This window comes from Oncorhynchus nerka, linkage group LG23 (genome assembly GCF_034236695.1).
Source record: "Oncorhynchus nerka isolate Pitt River linkage group LG23, Oner_Uvic_2.0, whole genome shotgun sequence".
NCBI lineage: Eukaryota > Metazoa > Chordata > Actinopteri > Salmoniformes > Salmonidae > Oncorhynchus > Oncorhynchus nerka.
This window is the reverse complement of record NC_088418.1, coordinates 27,353,055-27,376,835: the sequence shown is the minus strand read 5'-3', so window position 1 is coordinate 27,376,835 and position 23,781 is coordinate 27,353,055. Positions and strand designations below refer to the sequence as shown.

The 23,781-nt window shown below is 41.4% G+C and overlaps 1 protein-coding gene across 1 annotated transcript in view; it reads right to left on the bottom strand.

Annotated features, from left to right (window-relative positions):
• Positions 1 to 23,781, bottom strand: part of LOC115106631 (rho-related GTP-binding protein RhoN-like) — a 77,017-nt gene that overhangs the window by 8,855 nt on the left and 44,381 nt on the right. The window contains exon 3 of the mRNA XM_029629547.2: positions 1,779 to 1,888. Coding sequence (XP_029485407.1) covers positions 1,779 to 1,888 — 110 coding nt within the window. The remainder of the gene's footprint in view (positions 1 to 1,778; positions 1,889 to 23,781) is intronic.

Genomic DNA, 23,781 nt, shown 5'->3' with positions numbered 1-23,781 from the left:
AAAATCACTGATACCATGTGTCCTCACTTAACACTTGTCACTTAGACATGCTCTGGTACTTTGGCGACTATGAAAGTATTTTCTAAACCTCCTGCTTTGGGCTGGATGTGTCAATGAAGTTCATACAGGCATAATCTATGAGCAGAATTACTGTTTCACCTCAATTAGCCACGAAATAATCCCTAGTTTGAAAGCCACTGTTACATTTGAGTGACAGCTAGCAAGAGGCCTGCCCAGCATTATCCAATGAGGTTGCAGGGCGGGCTCAGTGGACACAGCAGAGAGCGAGAGCAAGAACGTGGTGCACATATGTAACGTAGTACGCGGTTTTCGGAGACCACTTTTGGCTCGTGAGTGCTACTTTCAGAACTACTGGCTAAAAAGTGTACAAAAGTACCAAACCAAATGTCTTTAACATTTTAATACATTGTTGACATAGTCACAAAAGCATTTGCATGCCAGCAATCAAGTTTTCAAGGTGTATAACTTTACAGAAATACAGCCGGTGTGATGCATTTTGCATCATAGTTTTCCTTTAACACTTGAGTGGAATTTATTGTTGGGACAGCTTTTGTTTGGCTTCAGTGGTATGAAAGATTTGACCACTATGTCAAATAGAAGCACTTGGCACTTGAAATATCACAGGGGGTCAAGAGCCCAATTCTGGAGGACTATTGTGAGAGGGGTGTATTGAACGCCCACCCGTGGCCTGTTGGCAAGAGATTAGCAAGGCATCTATTTAGGGTCACAGGTCAAGTGAGCCCCAAGTGGACCTCTATCAGAATTTTGGGGTACCCCTGCCCCCTCCTTCGGTTTTGTCTCGTGACTCAAAGAGTGGGGTATTTTATATCTGAATGGCGATGCTGATGATGTCATGGGTGAGCGATGGGCTTGACATTAGGAATGTCCACTCCACCCAGTCAAAGGCATTCCTTGCCCACACAACTGATGTTCGCTATACACTATAAACAACAGTCTTTATCGTTCAAACAAAACGTGTAGATCTGTAGGTCCCAAATGGTGTGGCTCAAAGAAAGACTTCCACCAGAGAGTTCCACCAATTAGAAACCACAGAGGCTAGGACTTTGGGAAACAATGCCAAACTTCTCCCTCTTATTATTAAGTAAATGGATTTTTTTTTTGAAGAAGGCTGGGACAATGGATGGATTACACCTCATTTTGTGTTCATTTTGTGAGAAAATGAGCTCAAAAAGGCCATAACATTAGCTTCTAGCCTTTGGTGGAACATTACCTAAGGGTCTGTGATGAGCCTGCATGCTTTAAAAAAAAATATATATATATTTGTTCATTCCTATCTCGGCTACGTTGTTCTCACAAGCAGTGTCTCTTTTATATGTGGTCCTTACTGTTCTAAAAGGAGCTATAGGATAATTTGAGATAAGGAATCATCAACTACGTAGCCTCGAGTTTAGAGCTTTGGGCCAGTAACCGAAAGGTTGCTGGTTTGAATATCGGAGCCGAAAACGTAAAACAATAATAAGAATCTCAATCATTTCAAATCTTGCTAACATTTGTATACGATCACCTGTCGGAGTAGATTTACAAAATTAAAATCACTTTGAGTTGATTTCCTGTTGTTTTTACAGTCTTTTATGTCCAACAATGAAGAGAGAAAAAATCAATGCTCTGAAACATTGGGGGGCCAAATAAAACCACCCACTGGCCAAATTCGGGCCGCCAGTTGGCGAATCCTGTTTTATATGATATTTTATTGAACTGTAGCACAGACATGTGGCTTTGCTCCGTAGCTCACTGACCTTCTTCAGCACACTGTCCAGTGTCTCGGGGCGGCTGATGTCGAAACAGATGAGCACAGCGTCAGCGTCGGGATAGGCTAGCGGCCGCACATTGTTGTAGTAGGACGAGCCTGTGGACAAACGACAACACACAACACGTCATTCCTTTTGAATATCCAATTTGGTCAAATATGAAAGGACATGTATCATGGAACATAAATATTTTTAGGTAAGCAAGCTTTGCATGTTTAGCTTACACATTGCGATGTGAAATAATATTGTTTTTGACCCACCTAAAAAACAACTTCACTATCATGACTGCTTCAGACATTTGTTGTGTAGTGGGGGTGGCTCGCCGCACTTACGTGTAACCTTGCTCAAGACCTGACAACTCCCAGATCTAATGTCAAGGCTTTAGTTTATGGTTACAACTGTGTAAACACTCCTTTTTGATGGAGCGTTCAACAGAATTGACACCCTGTATTTTGGTATGGTGTTTGTCAGGGGGCTCTCTCTGAACTGACCATTGTGACCGGTGTGTGTGTTTCAAGTTTCAAAGTTTGTTCGCCATGTCCAACAGGTGTAAAACAGTACAGTGAAATTCCTACCTTCAGAGCTCTTTCCCAACAATGCAATGATCATCATAATAATAATAGTGCCTTCAGAAAGTATTCATACCCTTTGACTTATTCCACATTTGGTTGTGTTACAGCCTGAATTCAAAATGTATTAAATGGATTTTCTTTCCGCACATACGCTACCAATCAAAAGTTTTAGAAATGAAAGCCTTAGAAATGTCCTTGTTTTTGAAAGAAATTAAAATAACATTAAATTGATCAGAAATACAGTGTAGACATTGTTAATGTTGGAAATGACTATTGTTGCTGAAAACGACTGATTTTTAATGGAATATTTTCATAGCTGTACAGAGGCCTATTATCAGCAACCATCACTCCTGTGTTCCAATAGCACGTTGTGTTAGCTAATCCAAGTTTATAATTTGAAAAGGTTAATTGATCATTAGAAAACCCTTTTGCAATTATGTTAGCACAGCTCAAAAGTGTTGTTCTGATTAAAGAAGCAATAAAACTGTCCTTTAGACTAGTTGAGTATCTGGAGCATCAGCATTTGTGGGTTCGATTACAGGCTCAAAATGTCCAGAAACAAAGTACTTTCTTCTGAAATTCGTCAGTCTATTCTTGTTCTGAGTAATGAAGGCTATTCTATGTGAGAAATTGCCAAGAAACTTAAGATCTCGTACAAAGCTGTGTACTACTCCCTTCACAGAACAGTGCAAACTGTCTCTAACCAGAATAGAGAAGTGGGAGGCCCCGGCGCACAACTGAGCAAGAGGACAAGTACATTAGAGTGTCTAGTTTGAGAAACAGATGCCTCACATGTCCCCAACTGGCAGCTTCGTTAAATAGTACCCGCAAAACGCCAGTCTCAACGTCAACAGTGAAGAGGCGACTCCGGGCTCAATGGGATAGTCAATGTCAGCTTTTATTTAGTATTTTTTTTCATCTACCAATAGATGCTCTTCTGCAAGACATTGGAAAACCTCCCTGGTCTTTGTGGTTGAATCTGTGTTTGAAATTTGCTGCGCGACTGAGGTACCTTACAGATAATTGTATATGTGGGGTACAGAGATGAGTTAATCACTTAAAAAATCCCGTTAAATACTATTATTGCACACTGAGTGAGTCAATGCAACTTTTTAATTGACTTGTTAAGCAACTATTTACTCCTGAACTTGCTTTCCATTAGAAAAGGATTGAAGACTTGACTCAATAGATGTCAGCTTTTTATTTCTTATGAATTCATCAACATTTTAAAAAAACATGTTTACACTGACATTTAAGGGGTTTTGTGTGTGGAAGCGTGACAAATAATGATATTTAATGCGTTTTGAATTCAGGCTGTAGCACAACATGTATTTCCTGGATGGCTGGGAGCTCGCCCCCTGTAATGCGCTGGGCCGCCTGCACCACCCTCTGTAGGGCCATCCGGTCAGGGGCAGTGTAGTTGCTATACCAGATGGTGATACAACCAGTCAGGATGCTTTCAATGGTGCAGCTGTAAAAGTTCCTGAGGATCTGAGGGGCCATGCCATATCGTTTCAGCCTCTTGATGAAGAAGAGGCGTTGCTGTGCTGCCTTCATGACTGTTCTGGTGTGAGGGGACCGTATTAAGTCCTCAGTGACGTGGACACCGAGGAACTTGAAGCTCTTGACCCTTTCCTCTGAGGCTCTGTGGATATGGATGGGAGTGTGCACCCCCTGTGTTTCCTGTGGTCTACAATCAGCTCCTTGGTCTTGCTGACGTTGAGGGAGAGGTTGTTGTCCTGGCACCACACTGCCGGTTCTCTGACCACCTCCCTGTAGGCGGTCTCATCGCCATTGGTGATCAGGCCTACCATCGTCGTATTGTCAGCAAACTTGATGATAGTTGGAGTTGTGTGTGTGGCCACACAATCATGGGTAAACTGGGAGTATAGTAGGGGGCAAAGCATACACCCCTGTGGGGCCCCCGCTTTGCGGGTCAGTGTGGTGGAGGTGCTGTTGTCTACTCTCACTACCTGGGGTCAGCCCGTTAGGAAGTCCAGGATTCAGTTGCAGAGTGAGGTGTTCAGTCCCAGGGTCCTGAGCTTGGTGACAAGCTTGGAGGGCACTATGGTGTTGAATACTGAGCTGTAGTCGGTGAACAGCATTCTGTGTGTGTGTGTGTGTGTGTGTGTGGGACCTGTGTGACCTGTATGTGTGGGTACTAGGGGCCACATTCCTGTGCTGAACTGAATGTGTGGGGGACAATCCCCCCTCCACTGCCCCTATTGTAACCCCCACTGTGTCCTTTGTCACCACTGCACAAGGCTTTGGGCACTACAACAAAAACTGTCCAGGAAAGAATGTGCAGAGACATGGCTGATTTTTGCTATAGCACACACATTTGTATATATTTGTACATTTTTTATCTAGTCTCTTATTTACATTGTGTCTCCATGTTTTGTTCAGTGCATATTTACATATTATGCTGATCACACACACACACTCATACATGTAATTGTAGAGTACACTATGTTCTGTGCAAATATTTGTCACATTCAAACATGGCCATTTTGTTATTACAACTTTCTCACTGTCTTATCAGATTATGCGTCTGTGTCTGCCCCAGTGCCGATGTTTCATAGCGAGTGAGTCATGCTCAAGACAGATCGCGGGAGACTATGCTTGTGAATGGATTTAGAATATTGATGAGTGGCGGTTTGGACGTTGAGTTTGCATCGTCTCAATGCTCATTTTGGCCAAAACACTTGCAGACTTGAGTGATCACTATCGAACACAACAGCAAGTGGCCACTCGATAAAGAGCTAGTTTGAGATTCGACCTATGACTGTGGTATATAGAAATTCATTGCCCCATAGCAGTCAACGCAATAGGGCCATATCCTGTATTGTGAATTTAAGTCGAATTTTATTAATTTTTCTTATGGTTTTAACAGGAAACGGATGTAAAAAAAAATATTTAAAAAATGTCACATCCCGTGTGTGCGCGCGCACGCTTCTCCTTCCGTGCGTGTGTGCGTTCCAATGCCTAGGTGTGTGTGTGTGTGTGTGTGTGCTCGATACATGTGGCATGTGTGTATGGACAGAAAAGGTCAGACTAAAGGCCGTACCCTTTCTCTCCTCTTGTCTCTCTTTCTCTGACTAACTCCTGCTCCTGGGTTTCAGAATGAGACGGCAGTCTGGAGAGGAAAAGATGAGGAATGTAGAAGGGAGGGGTGGAAACAGAGAAAGGAAGGCGAAATAGAGGTGGGACTGAGAGGGAAACGGATGGAGGAGGGAGACTCTCCTTCCTCTTTGCCCTCCTTCCTCCCTTCTTTTCTCAACACTCTCCCTAAATCAGATCTCTTCAGAACCCACCAGTAGGGGATAAGCCAGAGTGTTCCTAACACACTGGGGCTTTCCCATAAGGCAGTCATTAGACACACAGCAGAGGCCCGGGCCCCTATTGGCCCCTTACCGTCCCCATAAACCCCCCTTGTCCCAGTCCCCACAAACCACAGCCCCCCATGCACCATCCTCCCTCACCAGCTGCAGCACAGCTTCTCACTGTACCAGCTTGCCTGGCACAGATGACAACACTAGGCTACAGCAAAACTAAAGTCAACTTCACTGTTGCGTAGTTTTGTTGTTGTTTTCAACAACGGTTTGATCTAAACTACACTGTTTAATTTTTTTTTTTTAAAGATGATGTCATGTATAATTGCTGCTGGATTGTGAGTTTACTCAGCATTTGGGCATATAGTTGAATTGAATTGTTTACTACATTTTAGGTTGAGTGAATATATAATTCCATTTGAGAATTTATTCTACCTTATTTAAATATTACTCAGTGTGCCTTGCATTTCCAGTGAATTGTAATTACCATCCATGACTGTATTTGTTAGTGACAGAGACATGGTTATTGTATTAAAAGGCTTTCAGTCCTGTAGCGTTCACCAAGTGAGTGTGTAAGTGAATATTTAATCTTTAAAACTAAAAAATGTCGACAACACATGACATATATCATAAGGCCTTTCTTTGAGGGCCTAGTTACATCCTAACACAGTGAGTGGTCTGAAAGCCCTGGTTTACAGGCTGCATCAAGCCTGCAAGTCACATTATGCTGCATGTAGGCTGCATTTAGACAGGCATCCCAATTCTGATCTTTTTTCTACTAATTGGTCTTTAACCAATCACATCAGATCTTTTCATATCAAATATTTTTCAGAGCTGATCTGATTGGTCAAAAGACTAATTACTGGAAGAAAATATCAGAATTGGGCTGCCGGTGTAAACGCAGCCATAGTGATGTGTAATTTCTATTGGAATCCAGTCACTAAAGATATCCAACAACTGGAACGTTTAATTAACCGCAACCTGCATTGAGAATGACTGCCGGGGTAGTTAAGATTGATTATTCAGACTACCTAAATCATATAAACTCGAAATGTTTAGTTAGTTTAGAAAAAAGTACACTACCGTTCAAAAGTTTGGGGTCACTTAGAAATGTCCTTGTTTTGCCTAGAAGGCCAGCATCCCGGAGTCGCCTCTTTACTGTTGACGTTGAGACTGATGTTTTGCGGGTACTATTTAATGAAGCTGTCTGTTGAGGACTTGAGAGGCATCTGTTTCTCAAACTAGACACTCTAATGTACTTGTCCTCTTGCTCAGTTCTGCACTGAGGCCTCCCACTCCTCTTTTTATTCTGGTTAGAGACAGTTTGCACTGTTCTGTGAAGGGAATAGTACACAGCATTGAACGAGATCATCAGTTTCTTGGCAATTTTTCGCATGGAATAGCCTTCATTACTCAGAACAGGACTAGACTGATGAGTTTCAGAAGAAAGTTCTTTGTTTCTGGCCATTTTGAGCCTGTAATCAAACCCACAAATTCTGATGCTCCAGATACTAAACTAGTCTAAAGAAGGCCAGTTTTATTGCTTCTTTAATCAGAACAACAGTTTTCGGCTGTGTTAACATAATTGCAAAAGGGTTTTCTAATGATCAATTAGCCTTTTAAAATGATACACTTGGATTAGCTAACACAACGTGCCATTGGAACACAGGAGTGATGGTTGCTGATAATGGGCCTATGTAGATATTCCATTCAAAATCAGTCGTTTTCAGCTGCAATAGTCACTTACAACATTAACAATGTCTACACTGCATTTCTGATCAATTTTATTTTAATTAACAAAAAATGCGCTTTTCTATCAAAATCAAGGACATTTCAAAGTGACCCCAAACTTTTGAACGGTAGTGTATGTTAAATATGTTTGTGTTGCATAAGATCGATCAACCAATCAAAGTACATCCAAAAACACATATTTAACATACACTACCGTTCAAAAGTTTGGGGTCACTTTGAAATGTATTGAAAGAATTGAAAGAAAAAAACAAATCCACCTGCAATAGAGCATGCTGGGAAATATGATAATGGTGGGTGTGGTTTTGAGCAAACATGAATGTATAATTTTACTCAACAAGCTTATTCAAATTCAGCTAACTTCGAGCAGACTTTGTTGAGAGTAAATAAACACATTAGCTTAAATTCTTGTTCTTTTGAAGTCCACTCAACTCACAAAATAATGCTGATTAAGCATTTGGTTAAATTGGCTCTTTTTTTTTTTCGCTAATCTTAACAGTTTTTTTACGGCCCTTAATAGCTCAAAACTGTTGTAGTATACTAGTGATTCATCCCAAATGGCACCCTATTCCCTATAAAGTGCACTACTTTTGACCAGAGTACTATAGTGTCCTTCATAGGGAATAGCGTGCCATTTGGGATGCAAACTAGGTCCCCATAATGCTTAATGGTCATTTTATGTTACTGGCACCTGAGAAAACAAGACTGTTTGTATGTTTTTGGCTCTGGATTTCTAGATTTGTTGCTCAAGAAAGACAATGATACACTTTGATTTTCAGTAGAGATCTAATTTCATTAAATTCAATCTAACTTTCGGGAAGGGGAAGGAAAAACAATAGTATGTATTGAGTGGGTTATTTTTTTAATATCGTCCCAAATATTGTTTTTCTTTAACAATGTTGTGCCAGTGTGAGATGCGCAGTTCAAAAATCAATGAAAAATGCACGGTGTGAAGTCAACCAGCCCCCAAACCCCATAATTTCTGTTTGTGTTTCAGAAGGGAAAGAGGGAGAGAGAGAGAGATAATTGTGTCTGGAAAGTGGAAACCTTTCTACATACCTGTTGCCATGTAAAGCTATCTCGGGAAATTGTGCTGAACCCATTCAGATGCAACGTCGAGCCACACACTAAAAGTAGAAATAATTTATTTGCAGGGCTGCTTGGCAAGCAGTTTCTCCAGCAACCCAAGTTTAGAAACCCCTATACACAGAGTATATACCTCAGGTAGTCAGCCCTAATTTGCGCAGATGCCGTTCTCTTCAAATGTCCCTGGCACCAGAAGCCATGACTATTGTTTTCCACAGGAATATTTCTAATTGGTCACACATGATGGTAGTGACAGCCAATAGGGCTCTGTGACAACCCTCAGCCAGTTGAGAGACAAAAGAAATAGACAGAGGCCTGGGGAGTATGGAAAACTCTCTTTGTGAATTCCAAATTAACCCCTAGCCCCTACTCCTTTTAGGCACATGTGCTGTAGATCTGAAAATAAATGATAGGGTTAACCTAACGTCTCCTTGCCTTCTGATGATGCTGGCTGGTAACTTTCACCATTGCTTACACCCAGAGCCATATATAGAGATGTTTACTGAGTGTTTCAAAACATTAGGAACACCTGCTCTTTCCATGACAAAGACTGACCAGGTAAATCCAGGTGAAAGCTATGATGCCTTATTGATGTCACCAGTTAAATCCACTTCAATCAGTGTAGATGAAGGGGAGGCGACAGGTTAAAGAAGGATTTTTAAGCCTAGAGGCAATTGAGACATGGATTGTGTATGTGTGCCATTCAGAGGGTGAATGGGCAAGACAAAAGATTGAAGTGCCTTTGAACGGGGTATGGTAGTAGGTGCCAGGCGCACCGGTTTGAGTGTCTAAAGAACTGCAATGCTGTTGGGTTTATCACACTCAACAGTTTCCCGTGTGTATCAAGAATGGTCCATCACCCAAAGGACATCCAGGGAACTTGACACAACTGTGGGAAGCATGGGAGAAAACATGGGCCAGCATCCCTGTGGAACACTAAACACCTTGTAGAGTCCATTCAACTGAAGAAAAGGGGGTGCAACTCAATATTAGGAAGGTGTTCTTAATGTTTTGTACACTCTGTGTGTGTTTAGACAGTATATGGCTCCGCTTACACCTATCCAATCCCCTCAAATCTACAGCAGTATCTAAGGGGTAGCAGGTAAGGTGAATTATTGAATGGGCAGGTGGAGCAGGGTTTTGGGGGGGAAGAACTGAACAATATGTGTAATTGATTCTGTAGAAAATAATTGATGTGAGAAACAGTAGAACCGTGTAAAGCTGTGTTGTCCACCATTCAATAGATTGAGGCAGAGACTGAAAAGGTCATTTCTAATCATTATCGACATTACAACTGCCAATATTACCGAAACGAGTGGTAAACATTTTGTGAGAAAACCACTGAAAAACAATTGAAGCCGTAAACGGAAAGATTTCGAGAAGATGTCGAGTAGGCAATGATCTGCAATGATCTGCCGGGTTTGCTTTGAGTAGCACTTTTTTGGGGTCCTCTGAAGCACAGGAGGTCGGTGGCACCTTAATTGGGGAGCATGGGCTCATGGAAATGGCTGGAGTGGAATAGGTGGAATCGTATCAAACACATGGTTTCCATGTGTTTGATGCCATTCCATTCGTACCGTTCCAGTCATTATTATGAGCTGTGCTCCCCTCAGCAGCCTCCTGTGCTCCGAATGAGCCATGCTTCAGACGGCGCCAATTAAAAAGAGTTTCACCCTGACTTTTCCCAGGATGCACTATTTTTCCAGAAAATAAGACCTTCAGAGCAGAATAATAACTTGATGACATTCCATTATAACATTATGTAGTTAGAAAAAAGTTGATACCCTTCTCTCTTGTTTGTTTCCAACCAGAAATAATGGAGGGATGCCTTCTCCCCCATTTAAAGTCAGAGAACATTTACAAGATAGCTAAAACAAAATGGCCGCATAAGCCTCTGAACAATAGCAAGACGGCAGAGAATCAGCCTATAATAACAGCTACCAACCTCGTTAAATCTAATTGTGATTCTTATTCACCGCTGTGGCATCCTGGGAAAAGGACATTTATCTGTCTCTGTTTATCTGCTTTTGATTCATTTTACTACTAACAGCAATGTGTTTTATTGCTGAGAGCTGTACAAATTTCAGGTTCGGTTGGCAGTATCTTAGCAACCTGAAAACTAGAAAATGGGTGTCTTTGTGTCAATGTGAATAGATGGGCACGAAAGTTGGACAGGCTGGGTGGAGGAGGGCGTTTCTGGTGTTCCATGTGTTTATGTGGAAACTAAACAGACATGGTTCTGTAGTTCAAGTGTTTACATGTTTTCATTGAAGGCCAGGTAGGTTATTATAAGCGATAGTATACATGGCTCTACATTCTTCCGCATTAGCACAGTGTCACTTCCAGTTCCATAGAGGAGTGTTAAGAGTGAGAAAAGTGGAGGGAGGGTAGTCATGGGAACACAGTCTTGTAACATTACCGTAACTCACAGACACACACACACAGTCCGATCAGAAACCCGATCTCCAGTCGCTAGATGGCCATGGCATGACCTGATCCATGTTCCTCAACAGAGAAGAAGCTAATGTTTATTGATCGCTATGCTTTCTGACCCTCTCGGGGACCTCTAGTACCAGGACCACTTGGGAAAAATCCTGCTGTTGAGGCACATCATGGAGAAAATGCAGTCCATCTGTCTATGGTCCATCGTTCTCACTATTAGCTAGCTACAGTACGGCCACACTTAACATTACAACACCATAATTCCAGGGAAGAATCAATCCCATTACCTTGTATCAGCTAGTATGCAATTACATAGCACTTACCTATGGCATCCATATTATGAATTCATCATTTGTCAGACTTGCTCAGATAAACAGTAACAGTCAAAAGTTTGAACACACCTACTAATTCCAGGGTTTTACTTTATTTGTACTATTTTCTACATTATAGAATGATAGTGAAAACATCAAAATGATGAAAAAACACATATGGAATCATGTAGTAACTCCCCCCTTAAAAGTGTTAAACAAATCAAAAAATATTTTATATTTGAAGTTCTTCAAAGTAGCCACCCTTTGCCTTGACAGCTTTGCACACTGGAATGCATTTCAATTAACAGGTGTGCCTTGTTAAGTTAATTTGTGGAATGTATTTCCTTCTTAATGTGTTTGAGCCAATCAGTTGTGACAAGGTAGGGGTGGTATACAGAAGATAGCCCTATTTGGTAAAAGACAAAGACATATTATGGAAAGAACAGCTCAAAAAGCAGAGAAACGACAGTCCATCATTACTTTAAGACATGAAGGTCAGTCAATCTGGAAAATGTCTAGAACTTGGAAAGTTTCTTCAAGTACAGTCGCAAAAACCAAGCGCTATGATGAAACTGGCTCTCAGGAGGACTGCCACAGGAAAGGAAGACCCAGAGTTACATCTGCTGCAGAGGATAAATTCATAACAGTTAACTGCACCTCAGATTACAGCCCAAATAAAAGCTTCACAGAGTTCGAGTAACAGACACATCAATTGTTCAGAGGAGACTGCATGAATCAGGCCTTCATGGTCGAATTGCTGCAAAGAAACCAATACTAAAGAACAACAACAAGAACAACAAACTTGCTTGTGCCAAGAAACACGAGCAATGGACATTAGACCTGTGGAAATCTGTCCTTTCGTCTGATGAGTAAGAAATGTGAGATTTATGGTTCCAACCGTCGTGTCTTTATGAGACGCAGAGTAGGTGAACGTATGATCTCCGCATGTGTGGTTCCCACCGTGAAGAATGGAGGAGATGGTGTGAGGGTGCTTTGCTGGTGACACTGTCTGTGATTTATTTAGAAATCAAGGCACACTTAACCAGCATAGCTACCACAGCATTCTGCAGCGATACGTCATCCCATCTGGTTTGCGCTTAGTGGGACTATTATTTGTTTTTCAACAGGACAATGACCCAACACACCTCCAGGCTGTGTCAGGGCTATTTGAAGAGAGTGATGGAGGGCTGCATCAGATGATCTGCCCTCCACAATCACCCAATCTCAACCCAATTGAGATGTTTTGGGACGAGTTGGACCAGCATATGTGGGAACTCCTTCAAGACTGTTTGAAAAGCATGATGGTTGAGAGAATGCCAAGAATGTGCAAAGCTGTCATCAAGGCAAAGTGTGGCTACTTTGAAAATGTGTTTAACATATTTTTTGGTTATGTCATAGTTTTGATGTCTTTAATATTATTCTACAATGTAGAAAATAGTTTTTTTATTTTTTTTTACCTGGAGTAAGCAGTAAGCACTTCTTAACTGCTTGTGCTAACTAGCTAGCCTGTTGCAGGGCTCCATACATACAGGTAGATTATATAGAGTTTGACGCAACAACACATGGGATAGTGCAATGCAGCAGAAACTGCCATGCCACGCTGTGACTCCACATGGGGTTGCCAAGCATTTGATGTCTGATTCGAACAAGGGGTTTCTTTCTTCTTTTTTTATCCTCTAAATGTTGGCAGGCATTGTACTCCACTTTTGCAGCATGTGTTGTTCCGGTGTCTTCTTGTTTAATCCCGTTTAATGCCGTGTTCAAGAGGAGTCTCGCTCCTGGATTTACTGTTTGTTTGTTTGGTCTCGCATTGGGTGCTTTTGTCTTCCTTATAAGGCTTGGTAGAATTGAGAGTGATTCGATGTATTATTTTTTTTACAGCAGAGCTCCTATAAACTGCATGCTTGTACTGAATAAAGTATCCAACGGCAAAAAGAGGATGGAACAATACATTTTTTTGGGGGACATGCTGCATGAATGTAGCTGACACATTGTGTGGGTGGGACAATTCTCTGAAAAATGAGTCCTCTGTATGTATTCAACTTGCCGTGTGAATATTTGGCGGCGTCCAACTGGTATTTCCTGTACGTGTTTTAACCAGCGGATTATCTTCATGGTAGTAACTTGCCCAAGGCTGTTTGAACATAGGCGCTAACTAACAAGTGAGGTATGAGGTCAGGTTTAGTCCTATGGCCCGAGGCATAACACCTGTTTACCATACAGGCAGTTGAGAGCGGGGATTAACAGTACCTACTGTACTGAACTCCTCATAATCCCATGTGATTGACATCCATAAAACAGTAGTGTGTATGTATTATCATACCACTTTATAATCTTTAATATTCAATCTGACAGTGCCAGAGTTTGGCCAAGTGGTCAACACAGCAGACTCTGTACCACGCGTAATGGTAATCCCCAACAACATGGGATTAAATCCCTGGGCCACCACTTTCTTCACTGTTCATCCTCTCCATCTGTCTCCCACTCTAATTTCAAACTGTCTTCATAAAGTAAAGGAAAAAAGGTACGAGGTATGGCATCAATACTGATAGCATTTTATCACATCACAACTCCAGTAATGATGAAATGGCAGTAAATATGCACAGTAAGGTGTCGTTTCCTTTTTTTCTGAAGAATTAATGTGACGGGAGAATTGATTCCCCTAAACAAATCCCAATCTCGCCTCGATTTGTATGTTACATTCACACTCATCTTTACGAAGACCAGGTCTATTTTTGTGTGGTTTCGTTTAAATCGAAGCCCTTTAGGTAGATGTACATGTTAAAGCAAACATTTAATTTCATACACGTCAATGTAAAGAGAGAAAAAAGAGAAAAAGAGAGGGGAAAAAAGCATATGTTGTCATGATTATGCGTTATGACCCTCTGCCTAATCCCTACCTGCTTGCTGCCTGTATTTTTTTCTTCAGGTCTTCCTGTATACTTTTATTTGGGGGGGGATAACATAACTATTCCATTAATCCATGGATTTCTTCTTCACCTAGAGTGATTATTCCTAATCGGATTACTATCACCCTCCCGGCTCCAGCGTTCTAGACACCCTTTCTTTTGCTCCGGCTATTAAAGAAGATAATGCAAAAAGGAGATGTGGGCTCAGAACCTGGCCAACAAAGAGAGATACTGCTTTGAGACACAAGCGTTAATTCACACATTGCACAGACGCGATTAACATACTGTAATAGGTTTCGCTCACTGGCTACACACACCCTCAAGGATCCACACACACAGGATACAATGGTTAATACACACACAGTCACACAGGACACGTATACACAGCAGGACACACTCTCTCACACACCCTGCAGGGCACGTTCTATTGCAGGACACAGGCACACATTCACACGCATACTCACAGACCGAGTATGCCACACTCACACAAAGCAGGCAATACTCTCTCACACACCCTGTGGGGCACGTACTAGCACAGGAGGCACACGTGTACACTCCCTGACCCCGGTCCAGAGTTAATTCCAATTCTCAGTCCTCTTTCTCCCCCCCCCATTTAATATGTAAAGTGTCATGTCTGATATCTTGTTCCCTCTCCTGTTTCATATTTTCCATTTGTAGCCTGCATGATTCAAATATGAAAATCCCATTGAGGTGTTGGTAATATAACTCTTTTGAAGGTCCTTTTTACAATTGATTTATATTCCAGGCACACGGGACTACATGGCGATGACATGGAGGGAGTGAGGATGAAATGGTCAGTGGATCTAGTATTCACACAACATTAACTATGGACACACATAATACGACCATCATCAGAACCCTGACATTTTAATTGAGTGGTGATTATTATACTTCCTTGGAAAAATATCAGCATAACTTACATTTTACTAGAGCAAATACCAGTTATATATTTGTTTTGTATATTGTGAGATATGCTGTTGTAAGAGTAGTTATTTTTCTAGAAGTACAGTAGGATTAGTTGAGTTATTGCATGTAATTACAAAGCAGGTAGGCAAATAGAGAGAATGAACCATAAAGCTTTAAACAAAAAAAGCAAATTAAATTTCAGAGAAAGAGTTAAACGCCTAAAACAAAGTGCCGACACCGACAATTTCCCAATTTGAGTTTTTAAGCACTCCAGTTACTAATCACGTCTCTGGTTGTTTACTTGGGAAATGCTGAGTGTTTAGTTCTTAGAACATTATTGGAACGTTCTTAATGACCCCTGGGCACAGGGGGAGGGCACTGCCAACGAGCACAACTTTCTCTTGGCATAAGCAATGCCCCTGCAGAATCTCCTCTGATTAACGACAGAGGGCAAAGACTGGCATCTGGGCATCTCCCATGGCACCAGTCCACCCTCTCTTGTGCGTATGCTACTTCAATGTGGCCATGCACAATAAGCATTATACAGTGTATGCCCTATGTAAGCTAAATTAGCACCACGGTTTGTAAATGTCGATGTTTTTGTGCTAATATAATGTTGTAGAATGAACAGATCCTTTTACTTATTTTAAAAACAGCAACCTATGATGTTTAACCTTAAGTTACACCAATGGAATTGTGAACCACAAACTCAACATGATGTTATAGAAGACATTTTTTTGGTAACCAAATGTCATACGTGAAGTTGTTTTAGTCATACATTGATTATTTTATCAATTAAATAATGTTGCCTGTTGTATTTACAACACAACGGTACAACAATAAATCCAAATAGTAATATACATGTTATACAATATACATGCACAACAAAACCTATTCCCCCTTAAGGAGACTGAAAAGATTTGGCATGGGTCCTCAGATCCTCAAAAGGTTTTACAGCTGCACCATCAAGAGCATCCTGACGGGTTGTATCACTGCCTGGTATGGCAACTGCTCGGCCTCCTTCCGCAAGGCACTACAGAGGGTAGTGCATACGGCGCAGTACATCACCGGAGCCAAGCCTCATCCAGGACCTCTATACCAGGCGGTGTCAGAGGAAGGCCCTAAAAATTGTCAAAGACTCCAGCCACCCTAGTCATAGACTGTTCTCTCTGCTACCGCACGGCAAGCGGTACCGGAGAGCGAAGTCTAGGTCCAGGAGGCATCTAAACAGCTTCTACCCCCAAGCCTTAAGATTCATGAAGAGCTAATCAAATGGCTACCCAGACTATTTGGAACCCCAACCCCCCCCCCCCCAACACGTTGCTGCTACTCTGTTATCTATGCATAGCCACTTTAATAACCCTGGCTGCATGTACATAATTACATCGACACCGATGCCCCCGCACATTGACTGCTTTGTTTTTCTTATCTCTTACTTTTTTGTTGTTGTATTTTCTTAAAACTGCATTGTTGGTTAAGGGCTTGTAAGTAAGGTCGACACCTGCATGGTCTACACCTGTTGTATTCAGCGCATGTGACAAATAAAATTGGATTTGATATGCTCATTAGCTAGCTAACTAGCTAGAAACGAACCAAATCATTGTTTAGAAAGCTGCTTTTAGTTGCCTGGTTTGCTAGATTGACACATACTACATTTATTTTTAAAAGGGTGGGTTTATTGGTATTAAAATACACCACTTGTGCTATTTTGGACCACCAGGCTGCTGATGTCAAGCAGCCTGTCATTTTTGTGTTTATACTTTCTTTTATAACGACAACGACAAGTTTGTGTTCGGACGACAATAGGATAATGTCACCGCGACAACTGTCTAGAGACAATGTCGATGGGCGTAGTATAAACCAGCCTTCAGTCTTGAAATCTTTGTTTGTTTAGTACACTGTCGTACCCGTTCTGTTTAGCACATGGCCTCGTGAATCCTTAAAGAGACGGGTGGGGCTAAGGCTTAAGAGGCTGTGAAACAAAGAAGAGCTGTCCAGTAGGTGTACCAAAAGGTCTATTTTCTCAAAAGTGGGGTTACAAGCTTATTTTCAAAGCAGAATTACTTTCAAAGTTGAATTACTTTACCATTATTCCTCAACTGTAGCGTATGATTTACCATTTTCTAGCTCCGAGTCTCTATTTTTATCCAATGTAAAAATAAACTAAGTTTGCTTAAGATCGAGCCGGCTGGTCACATATACCAACAAAAAACATTCAATTTGAATACAAGATATTTTTTATTACTATTCTAAAGTATTGGACTTCAATTACAAAATAGAAAAATGGGGTCTTCAAAGGTGGCAGTCTCCATGTGATCTCATTTGGAGATTCAATATCTGCTGCTTTTATTCAAAGTCACTTGGTTTAAGAAGTAGCCCTCGGTCTTAATCGATACAAACCTCAGTGAGCCCGGAATGTGTGTAGCAGGGCTTCTCGGTTGCCTCGTAGTTGAATGCCTCAGCATTGTCGGATACAACTTCGGCTAGCTTGGTGTCGAATGGGTTTAATGCCACCTGGATGGTAGGCTCAGAGTCAGGCACAAGAAAGTTCTCTGGGATGCTAGACAGAGGCGGCTCACACTCTCTCAGGCTGACGGCACTCTTTCCGGGTCTCTTTTCCGATTCAGATTTGTCCTCGGTGGAGATTGACTCCTTTGACTTGTGCAACTCTTTTGCCGAATCGTCAGAAATGTGGGCACACTGTGGTGTGGATGATGCCTGTTTCAAACCAAAGCGTGAAGATATGCTCTCCCGAACTCTGGACACCAGTGTCTGTGGTTCATCGGTGGCTGGTTGTCTTTTCTTCAGCCTGGCAGCGGCCATAGCATCAGATCTCCTTCTAGCCTCCTTGGAGATTCTCACAGCATCATAGAGAACTACTATTATGATGAAGCCATAGAAAAAGAGCCCCAAAATCAGGTTCACCTTCACAAGTGGCTCGGAGTAAGAAGGGTCGGTCAATATGTTGACTCTGGGTTTGATCTTCAGGGTGCTCTTCTGAGCATTTGAAGCTGGAGCCTGAACATTTTCTTTGAAGACGTCATCGTCACCATGTAATGCTGTTTGCTTGTAAGCCAGTAGATAAGGAATAGGTTTCTCTACAATCTTCTGGGGGACTTTAGCTTTACCTTGGAAAGTATCATCTTTCATCCTCTGAGGTTGTTCCAGCATCTGGTCCACTTGCACCATTTTGGTCAGTTTTGCAGCATTGAGGATGTCCTGAACAGGGTGGTCCTTCACTGGCATCAAAGGCTTGTGCTCTGGAACATAAATCAGGGGCTCTGAGGGGTCCTTGGCATTTTTGGAGGAATATCCTTTAGTCAACTGGCCCACAATACCTGGAGAAGAATCGTCTTTCACCCGTAAACTCTCAAGTTGTTCCAGCAATGTCTTAAAATGTGCTTCTTTGGTAGCGTCGGGGTTGTTCAGAACAGGGTGGTCCTTCACTGGCATCAAAGTCGTCTGGTCCGAAGACGAAGAAGACAACACATTTGTAGCAGCAGGCGATAGGAGACAGAAAATAACAGCCAAAAATAACATCTTCATGTTGCACAGCCCACCTTTCTGGGCGAGCTGTGCCATTTTGATGAAAGAAATCGTCTTTCAAAAGTAGGCAGTACAAATTGCAAGTCAAACTACTAACTGGTCAGCTGAGCTTTGTAAAAGTGATTTGGGTTTACTGTTCACTGTCAAAGATACATAAGATATGGACCCAACATGATGTAATAGAGGAGTCGATTATGACATCACGAGTTCCAGAATGTTGACAGTGGACAATCAACAACTCTGTAACCTACTCTTCATTTTATTCATTCATTCAGATAATTCATTAATCTCTTTGGAGACATTTGGCAATTTGTTTGACGTGCAGTCCCTGTCCCTTAACGGCTTTCTCCGACAACTTTGGCAAATGCCCCTATGACCTACAGCTCCTCGTATACTACCAGATCATGATATCTACGCTGGTGCTTGCGATGACCCAGCTAATTATGAGCTTTCTGACCAGGGGAGTGAGACACTTTTGGGCCTTCCTCGTGGCCCGCACCGCCCCCCTTGGAAACCAAATGTTTAAAAACAAGCTCTGATACTTTGGTCACTAAGAAAGTATTTTTTAAACCTCTCGCTCTAGCTGGATGCATCAATGTCTGGTTCATACATGCATAATCTGAGAGAAGAATTACTGTTTTACCTCAATTAGCCACGAAATCCCTAGTTTGAAAGCGACTGTTTTCTTGAAGCTGTGCCACGCCATTTTCCTTACATATACCTCCACATTTACTTCCATGTATGCCAGCTCCCTAGCATTTAGAATTCTAGCCAATGAACTTCAGCCCCTCACATTTGAGTAACAGCTAGCAAGAGGCCTGCCCAACATTATCCAATGAGTTTGCAGGGCTAACAGCTCAGAGGACACAGCAGAGAGAGCGAGCGAGCGAGAGAGAGAAATTACTCGGTGCACATACAGTGCCTTCAGAAAGTATTCACACCCCTTGACTTTTGCCACATTTTGTTGTGTTACAGCCTGAATTTAAAATGGATTAAATTGAGATTGCGTCACTGACCTATACACAATAATGTCAAAAGTGAAATTCAGTTTTTTGACATTTTTACAAAAGAATTTCAAATGAAATGTCTTCAGTCAATAAGTATTCCATGCCTTTGCTATGGCAAGCCTAAATAAGTTCAGGAGTAAAGTTTGCTTAACAAGCCATATAATAAGTTCATTGGACTCTGTTTGCAATAATAATGTTTAACATGATTTTTGAATTACTACCTCATCTCTGTACCCTACACATACAATTATCTGTAAGGTCCCTCAGTCAAGCATTGAATTTCAAACACGGATTCAACCACAAAGACCAGGAGGTTTTCCAATGCCTCACAAAGAAGGGCACCTATTGGTAGATAGGTAAACATAGAAAAAGCAGACATTGAATATCCCTTTGAGCATGGTGACGTTATTAATGACACTTTAGATGGTGTATCAATACACCGTCACTACAAAATACAGGCGTCCTTCCTAACTCAGTTGCTGAAGAACAGTGGTGGAAAAAGTACTGAAAAGTCATACTTGAGTAAAAGTAAAGATACCTAATAGAAAATTACTCAAGTAAAACTGAAAGTCACCCAGTAAAATACTACATGAACAAAAGTCTAAAAGTATTTGGTTTTAAATGTACTTAAGTATCAAAAGTAAATGGAATTGCTCAAATGTACTTAAGTATCAAAGTAAAAGTATGAATAATTTCAAATTCCTTATTATGCAAACCAGACAGCACAATTAATTGTTTTATTTACGGATAGCCAGGAGCACACTACAACACTGACATTAATTTACAAAAAAGCATTTGTGTTTAGTAAGTCCGCTCGATCAGAGGAAGTAGGGATGACCAGGGATGTTCTCTTGATAAGTGCGTGAATTGGACCATTTTCCTAACAAAATGTAAGAAGTACTTTTGGGTGTCAGGAAAATGTATGGAGTAAAATGTACATTATTTTCTTTAGGAATGTAGTGAAGTAAAAGTAAACGTTGTCAAAATATGAGTAGTAAAGTACAGATACCCACAAAAACGACTTAAGTAGTACTTTAAAGCATTTTTATTGAACTACTTTACCCCACTGCTGGAGAGGAAGTAAACCGCTCAGGGATTTCACTATGAGGCCAATGGTGACTTTAAAACAGTTAGAGTTGAATGGCTGTGATGGAATATTGATCAACAACATTGTAGTTACTCCACAATACTAACCTAATTGACAGAGTGAAAAGAAGGAAGACAGTACAGAATAAAACATATTCCAAAACATGCATCCTGTTTGCAACAAGGCACTAAACTAATACTGCAAAAATGTGGCAAAGCAATTAACTTTTTGTCCTTAATACAAGCATTATATTTGGGGCAAATCCAATACAGCATATTACTGAGTACCACGCTCCATATTTTCAAGCATAGTGGTGGTTGCATCATGTTATGGGTATGCTTGTAATGGTTAAGGACTGGGGAGTTTTTCAGGATAAAAAGAAAGGGAATGGAGCTAAGCACAGGCAAAATCCTAGAAGAAAACCTGGTTCCGTTAGACACTGGGAGATTAAATTCACCTTTTAGCAGGACAATAACCTACAACACAAGGCCAAATCTATACTGGAGTTGCTTATGTAACAATTGCTAAACACTATGGGCTACTGTATGTTTAAGCTTAAACTCTATTGGACCAGTTAGGTTCGCTACTGGCGCAGTAGGGAGAAATGAAAACCCCACAACTGAATAATTTAGGAAAAGAATGTCGGCTTGTATTTTGTAAATAAAAATACTTACAAAACAATGAATCACCTTGAGGAAATATTGATATGTGAAATGTGTAGAATGAGCTCAATATGAATGAAATACATCAAAAGACTTAGATATCGGCCATATACAGTGGGGCAAAAAAGTATTTAGTCAGCCACCAGTTGTGCATGTTCTCCCACTTAAAAAGATGAGAGCGGCCTGTAATTTTCATCATAGGTACACTTCAACTATGACAGACAAAATGAGAGGGAAAAATCCAGAAAATCACATTGTAGGATTTTTTATGAATTTATTTGCAAATTATGGTGGAAAATAAGTATTTGGTCACCTACAAACAAGCAAGATTTCTGGCTCTCACAGACCTGTAACTTCCTGCCTGGACATGTACTGGCTTAAGCAGGGGGTCACGTCGGGCACTGCAGGATTTGAGTCCCTGGCGGTGTAGTGTGCTACTGATGGTAGGCTTTGTTACTTTGGTCCCAGCTCTCTGCAGGTCATTCACTAGGTCCCCCCGTGTGGTCCTGGGATTTCTGCTCACCGTTCTTGTGATCATTTTGACCCCACGGGGTGAGATCTTGCGTGGAGCCCCAGATCGAGTGGGAGATTATCAGTGGTCTTGTATGTCTTCCATTTCCTAATAATTGCTGGAGCCCCCACAGTTGATTTCTTCAAACCAAGCTGCTTACCTATTGCAGATTCAGTCTTCCCAGCCTGGTGCAGGTCTACAATTTTGTTTCTGGTGTCCTTTGACAGCTCTTTGGTCTTGGCCATAGTGGAGTTTAGAGTGTGACTGTTTGAGGTTGTGGACAGGTGTCTTTTATACTGATAACAAGTTCAAACAGGTGCCATTAATACAGGTAACGAGTGGAGGACAGAGGAGCCTCTTAAAGAAGAAGTTACAGGTCTGTGAGAGCCAGAAATCTTGCTTGTTTGTAGGTGACCAAATACTTATTTTCCACCATAATTTGCAAATAAATTCATTAAAAATCCTACAATGTGATTTTCTGGATTTTTTTTTCCTCATTTTGTCTGTCATAGTTGAAGTGTACCTATGATGAAAATTACAGGCCTCTCTCATCTTTTTTAAGTGGGAGAACTTGCACAATTGGTGGCTGACTAAATACTTTTTTGCCCCACTGTATCCTGCTTATAGTTTAATAGGGTGCACCCAACTCTATCTTAATCTGAGGGTCTCTCAGATTTCAATGGTCAAAGTTCAATAGCAATAGAATAAACATGAATCCACAGAAAAACACAACCCAATTCACAAATACTGACTTATAAACCACTATGACATTGGTAAAATTAAACAAAACAAAATATATATATATGGCAAGACTTCAAAATGGTTGTCTAGCAATGATCAACAATCAATTTGACAGAGCTTGAAGAATTGTTTTATAATAATGGGGAAACATCGTACAATCGAGGTGTACAAAACTCTGAGAGGCTAACCCAGAAAGACTCACAGCTGTAATTGCTGCCAAAGGGGATTATAACATGTATTGACTTAGGGGTGTGAATACTTATGTAAGTGAGATATTTCTGTATTTTATTTTCAATAAATGTGTTAATGTCTAAAAAGATGTTTTCACATTGTCATTATGGGGTATTTTGTGTAGATGGGTGAGAGCAAAATACACTGCTCAAAAAAATAAAGGGAACACTTTAACAACACAATGTAACTCCAAGTCAATCACACTTCTGTGAAATCAACTGTCCACTTAGGAAGCAACACTGATTGACAATACATTTCACATGCTGTTGTGCAAATGGAATAGACAACAGGTGGAAATGATAGGCAATTAGCAAGACACCCCAATAAAGGAGTGGTTGTGCAGGTGGGGACCACAGACCACTTCTCAGTTCCTATGCTTCCTGGCTGATGTTTTGGTCACTTTTGAATGCTGACGGTGCTTTCACTCTAGTGGTAGCATGAGACGGAGTCTACAACCCACACAAGTGGCTCAGGTAGTGCAGCTCATCCAGGATGGCACATCAATGCGAGATGTGGCAAAAAGGTTTGCTGTGTCTGTCAGCGTAGTGTCCAGAGCATGGAGGCGCTACCAGGAGACAGGCCAGTACATCAGGAGACGTGGAGGAGACCGTAGGAGGGCAACAACCCAGCAGCAGGACCGCTACCTCCGCCTTTGTGCAAGGAGGAGCACTGCCAGAGCCCTGCAAAATGACCTCCAGCAGGCCACAAATGTGCATGTGTCTGCTCAAACGGTCAGAAACAGACTCTATGAGGGCCCGACGTCCACAGGTGGGGGTTGTGCTTACAGCCCAACACCGTGCAGGACGTTTGGCATTTGCCAGAGAACACCAAGATTGGCAAATTCGCCACTGGCGCCCTGTGCTCTTCACAGATGAAAG